Source organism: Macrobrachium rosenbergii, chromosome 46, assembly GCF_040412425.1.
Source record: "Macrobrachium rosenbergii isolate ZJJX-2024 chromosome 46, ASM4041242v1, whole genome shotgun sequence".
Taxonomy (NCBI): Eukaryota; Metazoa; Arthropoda; class Malacostraca; order Decapoda; family Palaemonidae; genus Macrobrachium; species Macrobrachium rosenbergii.
In genome coordinates, this window is record NC_089786.1 from 33400151 (window position 1) to 33409846 (window position 9696).

The following is a 9696-nucleotide window of genomic DNA, read 5'->3' on the forward strand; positions in this document are numbered from 1 at the left end:
AGCTGCCACTACTGACAAGGTTGCTGTAATGCTCCGGATTTTACCTTATTTGGAAGGTTTCCTTCTAGAGGCATTTCTCTGAAATACTGCAAGATATCACACGAAGTTTGCTCCCCCTTTTATGTATAAGATTAAGATGATAAAAAAAAAAACAAAGCCGTGTCTTTGCAGTATAATACAAGCAATCGATCAGAGCAAAAGTTCTCTTGTATATTAATTTATTGGTTGATCTAACTAACTGAGGCCGCAGGTGCACTCGCCTGCGCAAAAACTATAACGATCAGTAGCTACTGTGGGCTACCTGGACAACTTTGGATTGAAGCACCTCTTTCAATCACGATATAAATCAGGTTAGAAAAATAGTGCCAAATTGCAGTCGTCTTCTACCCTCTAATGCATCCACAAACGCACCCAGCTATGGCAGCAAGGTTTGTATGTATCCTACATACGGGTATTGCAGCTACATACAGCTGCAATACAATAAAGTTTCTTAATTGCGGAGAATGCTACTCAGATGATAAACATGGTCTTAATGAGAAAAGTCCCACTGAGGGAGGACACCTACATTTCTACATTAGTCTAATCATGACAAGCTATTCAAGGAGATCTCCGACCACCTTCACAGAGGTGCTGATTGAAAAAATGTCAACAACATCCGCTGAATTCAACCCATGAGGGAGAACACGATGTCAGGATTCGAAATACAGTGACAGTAACTGCAAAAGACCGCACCTGACTAAATAACTTTCATATACATACATATTATTTTTTCAAGAGGAAAAGACCTCACTCAGCTCACACCTGCTGTTCATTACTGTACCACCAATACAGAACCAAATAGGGCAGATTACGAGAACATCCAAGCGCCATTCTAGCACTCCTGGGATCCATACCAAAGGCATATGAACACATGCTGGGGCCTCATTTATGCTCAGCCAATCTGAACACTAGACCATTTTCACTTGATCTGTTACCAGTGCATATCAAATCCATTCTTTGTTGCAGTTTATTCAGACCTTCCATGGGAATGGCAAAATGGAATCTGTAGAAACGTTTGTTTAATAATAATAATAATAATAATAATAATAATAATAATAATAATAATAATAATAATAATAAATAATAATAATAATAATAATAATAAGGTTGTTCTATAAATTTTGAAGATGTACTGTGTAGTTTACTTAAAAGAGAAAGGAAATTTGCTGTAATAAAATAGAGAAAATGGAATACAAATGTAATGAAGAAGAGACAGTTACCATTTTCAAATCAATATACTTACAAATTATACATACATACATACATACATACACACACACACACACACACATATACATATATATATATATATATATATATATATATATATATATATATATATATATATATATATATATATATATATATATATATATATATATATATATATATATATATATATATATATATATATATATATATATATATATATATTACGAACTAAGGTAGAATGATATTTTTTCCTAGTGGTTTATGAAATCTATTATTTTATTTACAAAGCCACGATGATTTTACACATTCTATTTGTAGATGTCTTCATTCTTGCGACCTCTGCGAATTCGGAACAAGAATGAGAGAGAATGCCTGATAATGGCTGAAGTGAGTAAATCTTTACTTTAAACACACTGTTTAATAGTATAATAGCAAGACCGTAGAATTCCAGCATATTATTTCCAAAAGGACAAAAAAACCATCTGTCTCGCCGTCTCTTATTATCTCACTAGCATGACAAGGTTTCACCTTCAGGAATGAACAATCTTCGTTGAGCAGTTCCCCTGCAATTTATACCTCTCCCTCAGCGTCTTATCTTGTGGGAAAAAAATTGCCGATCAATTATGCCGTCATAGGCTTGTGATATTTGCCTTTAAGTCACCCTTAAAAAAAAAAAAAAAAAAAAAAAAAAAAAGATATAGCTTCAAGGAAAACGGGGGGACAGTACATCAGCGAATTTTGAAACGGAAATGTAATTTGACAAAATCTGGCGATTGGGCAATTCGATCTGATGAGATGGCGGAATCTGGCATCTACAGAAGATATATTTATAACCCATAATTCTCATTCCCAGAGAAATGATTATCGTCATGAAAATGAAGTATGGACTTACCTTAAGTTTATTATGGTATATACGCTTGTTTACAAATGCAGAGTTCAATTTAGCAAATCTGAATGGTTGACTTTCCACAGTGATGAAATATATTTTAGTATGAAGAAGAAACTTATTGAACGATACATAATGCACATAAATTCCACAGTAATCCAGTACATAAATAGCTGACAAACTCACATTTTCTATTATTGAGGCAATGTCTCCACGATAAAGCTTATAACTTAATTAGGGCAGGAGAAACAAGATCTGTGCACGAAAGACCATTAAGACTACTTGGAAGTGACTATCCGTCTTAGCTTCAGTGAGAATCCTCTGTTGTTGCCCAACATTATATTTAGAAACAGACACAGACGGCTGATTATTAACAGAAAGTGGGTTGTCGTAAGTCAGAGTTCAAAGTATGCTTTAAAGAGGAAATTTAACAGGGTATAGTTTTATTGATTATAACCCATAATAAAAATACATAAAAACAAAATAAATTTATACAAATACTGAGGACATATTGATAGAAATAAAAAATTTAATTTCTACAAATACTTAGGACATGCAAATAAAAAGAAATAAAATAAATTCCTACGAATACTGAGGACATGCTAATAGAAAGAAATAAAAACAAAATAAATCTCTACAAATAATTAAGACATGCCAATAAGAAGAAATAAGAGCAAAACAAATTTCTGCAGATACTTACAAAGTAATTTCTACAAATACTTAGGACATGCTACGAAATCCCAGTCGTATTAGGTAAATAGAGCCCAAGAGGAATTAGGAGAGATAAAAAAAATTGAAGCGGATAACATTTGTACTCAGAATGTGTGCTGTTTATACCTGTTAATATTTAGGGAATATCAGACCGATAAAATGTTAGTAACTACACTATTTACACTTATTGTGAGAAATAATCCACAAATGTTAAGGTTTCAGCAATTACTTGGTTATTTTTATGACAAAATAATTTATAAAGAAATGATGCGAATAAATTTTTATTTTCTATTTTCCAATTTTTCAAGATGGTTAATGATTACAAAATTCGTGTTTCTCCAAAATCCAGATAGTTAGGTAACAAATTACTAGAGGAAATTTTTTCGTCTATTTTCCAATTTCAGAACAGTTTTTGATTATAAAATTCGTGTTACTCTAAAATTAAAACTGTAACTGTGGAAGTTTCCTCTTTAAAGAACGATTCCAACCTTGGCCCTTTATTTTTGTGGCAATCGAAAATGATTCAGTAAAAGGACACGCAAGAATTATAGCTACTCTTTAAAAGCAGGCAAGAAGGGATTCATACCTGTCTCCTTGCCAGTTTCCAAAATATTTCATGGAAGGAAGAAGAGAAGAGAGAGAGAGAGAGAGAGAGAGAGAGAGAGAGAGAGAGAGAGAGAGAGAGAGAGAGAGAGAGAGAGACTCTTCTTTTCAGATTCTTAAAAGCAGAAATTCTTTGGTTTTTTATACCAGATTCTGGAATGACCCGAAGTCATGTTATGGCATAGAACGCTGGGATGATTTTTTTTCTACGTTTACCAAGTCACCGAGATGGAAAAGTCCTTTTAGGTTCATTTTAGTATTCCTTTACTTTTTTTTATTAAGATATAAAGTCCTTTATGGATAATAATAGCATTCCTTCACTCAGTCTTCCAGACCGAAAAAGCCTTTAAGAATAATTTTAGCATTCCTTCATTAAATATTCAAGATTAAAAGTTCCTTTAGGATAATATTACCACGTTTCTCATGTCTTAGATTGAAAGTCCATCTATTTTACTCTTGATAGTCCTTTGAAATTGTTGAGAATTTTATCATTCCTTCACCATTTCTTCTAGGTTAAGAGTTCGTATAGGACAATTTTACCACTTTTCCCATGTGTTAGAAAATTGAAAGTCCATATATTTGATTTTTAATAACCCTTGAATTTTTTTTTATTTCAACATTAATTCTCTGTGTTTTCGAGGTTAAAAGTTTCTTTAGGAAAATTTTACCACGTTTCCCAAGTGTTAAAAATTGAAAGGCCATATAAATTATTTAATTTTTTATAATCCGTTAAATTTTTTTTTATATAATTTCAACATTCCTTCTCCATGTTTTCGAGGTCAAAAGTTTCTTTAGGAGAGTTGTACTAAGTTTCCCATGGGTGAGGAAATTGAAAGTCCGTATATTTAACTCTTGAAAGTCTTTTAATATATTTTTTTTGTAATTTTAACATTCCTTCTCTATGTTTTCGAGGTAAAAGTTCCTTTAGGAGAATTGTACCACTTTTCCTGTGTCTTGTATTGAAATTCCATATATTTAGCCCTAGATATCCTTTTTTTATTTCTTTCTACAATTTTAGAACATTTTCAGCCCAACTCCTAGAAGTAAAGCCCTTTGAACTTCTTGATAATTTAAGAATGCCGTAAATGAGAAAGACGAAAGAAACAAACCCTTCAGTTGAAAGGAAAGCTTCATGAGTTTTACCGGATGTGTACAGAGAAGAAGCAAAGACAGATTTGGAAACTTCGTAACGTGGAGCAACTTAGGAGACGCATCTTTGCAAAGTTTGACGAACCTCGATCCTGATCCTTCCTGGTTCAAGTTGAACAACGTATCGTTTTGGTTACTAAGCGCCGAACTTTGAGAACTTGTTACAAACATTTTTTAGATAACCTTCCAAGTAACGTATCGAATGGTAAAGACGGGAAAGTTTGTAGTTGATATGATATTTGTCTAAACATGTATCACGTAATAATCAAGAGAAATTAATGATTAGTATCAAGAAACGTGAAGATGTTTGATTGGTATGTTTATTTAAACATGTTCTTCTTAATTTTCAAGAGAAATCAATGACTTGAACGTTGAATAACTTTTATAAAATCAGATTTTCAAAGGTATATTATTTGTTGGTTCGCGACAAGGGTCCCATTGTGACCCACTGCCACTCACATGGAGTGTTATTGCCTAACCACCTTTATAAAAAAAAAAAAAAAAAAAAAAAGCGTGTACAGGAAAAAGGCAGAAATCACTTTTTTCCGAAAAGAAAAATGTTTGGTCGTAGATAACCTCAAACCTATGGAATACAAATTTATTATTCTTCACGAAATTCCACTTCGTATATCCAGTGTTTGAAAGCAGAAATGAGATTTGCGGAATCTTGAAAATACTGATCAGTCAAAAGTAACGGAATGGAATGGAATATAGAATTTTGGCCCAAGGCCAAGCGCTGGGACCTATGAGGTCATTCATTGCTGAAAGTTAAATGGAGAATAATAACGCTTGAAAGGTGTAACAGGAGGAAAACTTCGCAGTTGAACTGTGAAACAATAATTGTTAGGAAGAAAAATAATATGAATGGAGGTACAGTAAAAGGAATGAAAGAGGTTGCAGCTAGGGGCCGAAGGGAAGCTGCAAAGAACCATAAGTAATGCCTACAGTGCACCGCATGAGGTGCACTGACGGCACTCTCCCCCCCTTCCCCAATGCGGCTCAAAACTAACGGGTCAAAACTAACGGAGTTGAATTCAAAAAGAATGAAGAGATGATGATTTTCATCTTAATCATTTTATTTTTTTAGGTCCAGAGTTTTGGTTTCCGGCAGTGTCAGTACATTATTAATTATGTTGAATTCAAAAGCCAAATATTTTTATTTTTATTTCTCAGCATTCAGAGATGATGATTTTTGAAAAGGACAAGTGCAATCAAATTACAATTATTATTATTATTATTATTATTATTATTATTATTATTATTATTATTATTATTAGAAGGAAGAAGACCTGTTTTCTCTTGAGGCAAGTTTTGTAAAGAAGAATTAATTATTATTATTATTATTAGAGAAAGGTTATTATTTGATTATTATTATTATTATTATTATTATTATTATTATTTATTATTATTAAAGATAGCCCCCTGGAAGGAAGTAGCCCTCTCTCAACCTTTGTAAACTTTTAATTCATTTGTTTATTTTTCAGCATTCAGAGATTTTGGTCTAAATAGAACATCAGTGATTATTATTATTTACTACTAACATTAGCCTTCATTATAGAAAAGACACTTATTAAATTATTATTATTATTATTATTATTATTATTATTATCAGCATTATTATTATTATTATTATTATTATTATTATTATTATTATATTGGAAGGAAGTAGCCCCTCTCAACAACCACTGTAACTTGTAAACTTTTAATTTATTTATGTATTTTTTAGCATTCAGAACTATCTTGATTTTGGTTTCATCATTAAAAGGTGAATTAGATTATTAATATTAATATTATTATTATTATTATTATTAATAATTATTATTATTATTAATAATATTAATAATATTGATGAAAATCATCGGAATGCTGAGAGGGAAAAAAAAACTGTTTTGCTTTCTGAATTAAGCATTCCTGTGTACTCACTCAACCTTGTGGTAAACAATTAAAGAAGACAAATTAGATTTATTTTTTTTCATTTATTTTTTTTTTTTATGATTGCGACCATCACTGGTTCAGCAATAACAGAGAATTTTGGCTTTTTTCCCAGAATTTAATGCATTATTATTATTATTATTATTATTATTATTATTATTATTATTATTATTATTATTATTATTATTATTATTATTATTATTTTATTATTATTATTTCAGTGTTCATATTTCGATGGATAAACCGTATTTACAGTTTCTTCATTCTAAAGCATTACAGCAGGTTACTGAAACCTTAACTCCGTAGATTTTCCTTGTTAGAGTTGGTGGTATTTCTTCTTTTTTCCTTTTTCTGACGTCAGAAAAAGAAAAAAAGAAGAAATACCACAAGAAAAATCAACGGTTCATCCCATGTTTCAGTAACTCTGCCGTAATGCTTTTAAAATAAAGAATTTCTACTGATCCATCGAGATATGAACATTGAGATGTGCAGGAAAAGCGAATTTGAAGAATTGAGAAAACTCGATATAAAATCAATTTGAAAATGCTCTTTTATTGAAGAAAACTTGACTCAAAGAGGGTCTTCTTCCTCCATTATTATTATTATTATTATTATTATTATTATTATTATTATTATTATTTATTATTATTATTATTGAACGTCTGGATGCCGATGAGGTTGTCGAGCAATTTTTTCGTAGCACCGGGTAATTAGATTAAGCCAGCCTTATGCTGGCACGGGCTTAGCCTTTAAAGGCACCAGGAGCACAAGCATCCACCCTCGAGCGGCCTTGCAGCTTTTTTTTTTGGTGGATTGACTGACTGAAGCCAAATTAAAGGTATATAAATGCAGGATATAATACTCAGTTCTGAAGGCGACCCTTTCAAACAAACTTCTCATTAAAGAATGACCGGGAAGCAACTAAGTTTGAACTTAAAGTTTTTTCATGGAGGTTTCTTTGAAATTATATAGAAGATGTGCAGAGTCTTTTATTCTCCTAACGTTTCGGTAGAATGAACTACCGAGACGTTAAGAGAATAAATGAATGTTGCATACCTTTTTATGATTTACCTGCTGCTATAGACCTCGTCCGTGATTGAGACCTTGAAGTATATATTGGCTTCAGACGGCCATTCTTAATGAGGTATTTGAAAGAGGGTCGGGTTATTATTATTATTATTATTATTATTATTATTATTATTATTATTAAGAGAAAGAGACGCCTAACTTACATATGTTTCATTAAAAGAAAGCTTCATATGCGTAATATACAGTGAAGGAACTGCATTTTATTGTCTATTCATTTATTGATCAAGAAGTCCATAATGATGCAAATGTATATATGTATTGAAACATACATACATACATACATACATACATACATACATACATACATACATACATACTTTCATAGAACCTGCTCTACATTCTCCTTCTCCTTCTCAAACTGACTAAAAAGCTAAAGCAGTCATGGAAGTAACAAGTTTTGAAAAATAAATAATCTGAGTAATTGACCGAAGAAAACAGGTCGTAATTTGAAGAAAGCCAGTTCCCAGTTCAGGCAACACCATCGTTCTCAGGAGAGAAACCAAAAGTGTCACCTGAACGAAAGAACGAGACACATCAATAGCAGCATCAGATGGGGCTAAATGGCTGTCATCTGAATTCAAAATACTAGTCTTGAAACGTCTGATATGCTGTTTGCATATCAGGTCGTTCGTCAATGTATCATCTTGCGTGAAAGATTTGCTCCTCCAGACAACGACCGCTTTTTGTAACAGCTCTCCTTTCAACCACAGTTGGAAACATGACCCTTACAAAACCGGAACGGTTTGAAAGTCACTTTTAACAACAAATATACAGACTTTAGAAATGGTTGGTTGAGGGAGCTGTTATAAAAAGAGGTCGTTGTATGACCTCTATGACCTCATCTTCAGTCATAGCTGTATCTAAGCCTAGGTTTTCTAAGGTTAAGTAGAGATTTTTTTTTTATTTTGGTAGCTTTATTTTCTGAGAGGGTTACAAAAGTAAATTAATTACATAGGAGTTACAAAGGCCAATGAATTACATACTAGTTACAAAGCGAATGAATTACATAGGAGTTACAAAAGTAAATGAATTACAAAGGAGTTACAAAACTGAATGAATTACAAAGTTACAAAAGTGAATGAATTACAAAGGATTTACAAAAGTGAATGAATTACAAAGGATTTACAAAAGTGAATGAATTACAAAGGACTTACAAAAGTGAATGAATTGCAAGAGTTACAAAAGTTACAAAAGTGCCTGAAATAAGATACAAAGTGAACAGGTATATAATATAATTATAGCAGTCGGGTGGGTGACAGCGGGTGGAATGGTGGGTTGAACTGTGATTGGCCGCGTGTTGGTGCTGGTGCGTCAAGTTGCGGGGGCGTCGCAAACTTCTTGGTCTCGTCGATGAGGTTGGCTGGAGGGTGGGTGCTTGGGAGGTGGGGAACCTCCAGTTGTCTGGGTGGGGGGACCCAGACACAAGCAAACACCCATCCTGCAGTCGATCCCATCGAAAAGGCCAAGAAGGTCGCGACGCCTCCGGGACAGGACGCAACAGCATCAAGGCGCGGCCAGTCACAATTCTGGGCACCAGTCCTCCCACTGACTGTAACCCAACCGCCTGCTCGGTCCTGTAGTAGATGGGCGAATCCTAATCCTGGGTGGGCGAATCCTAATCCTGGGTGGGCGTATCCTAATCCTGGGTGGGCGTATCCTAATCCTCGGTGGGAGAATCCTAATCCTTTGTGAGAGCACTCAGAACCAATTTCTGCAGATCGACGAGAACTTCCTCAGCAGTAGATCTTGAGCACCTACTGAGCACAGCACGGACAGAGGCCTTGTCGTGATGCATAAAGTTCAGGAGGACTTTGTTCTTACATGTAATGAAGGCGAGGCCCTTTTCGTTCTTCTGCAGGACCTCCTGAAGTTCAGCAGGCAACATGATACTATGCAGGTTTTCGCTGTGCGTTTGAAGGGCCACGGATTGGACGACTGTCGACATACTGTCCTCTTGTCTTGCAGGCTTTTTCCTTTTTTTATTGCCGCGCTTCTTTTTGTCCTCTGTTGTTTATTTTCTTCCATTATTTTTGGGACTTTCTTTATTTTCTAATTTAGTTCCTTCTTCTTCTTCG

At 33.5% G+C, this 9696-nt stretch overlaps 1 protein-coding gene across 1 annotated transcript in view; it reads right to left on the reverse strand.

The window, feature by feature from the left end:
* Positions 1–9632: 9632 nt before the first annotated feature.
* Positions 9633–9696, reverse strand: part of LOC136830439 (golgin subfamily A member 6-like protein 1) — a 981-nt gene continuing 917 nt past the window's right edge. The window contains exon 1 of the mRNA XM_067089973.1: positions 9633–9696. This exon is cut by the window's right edge and continues 917 nt beyond it. Within this exon, the coding sequence (XP_066946074.1) occupies positions 9633–9696 (64 nt within the window).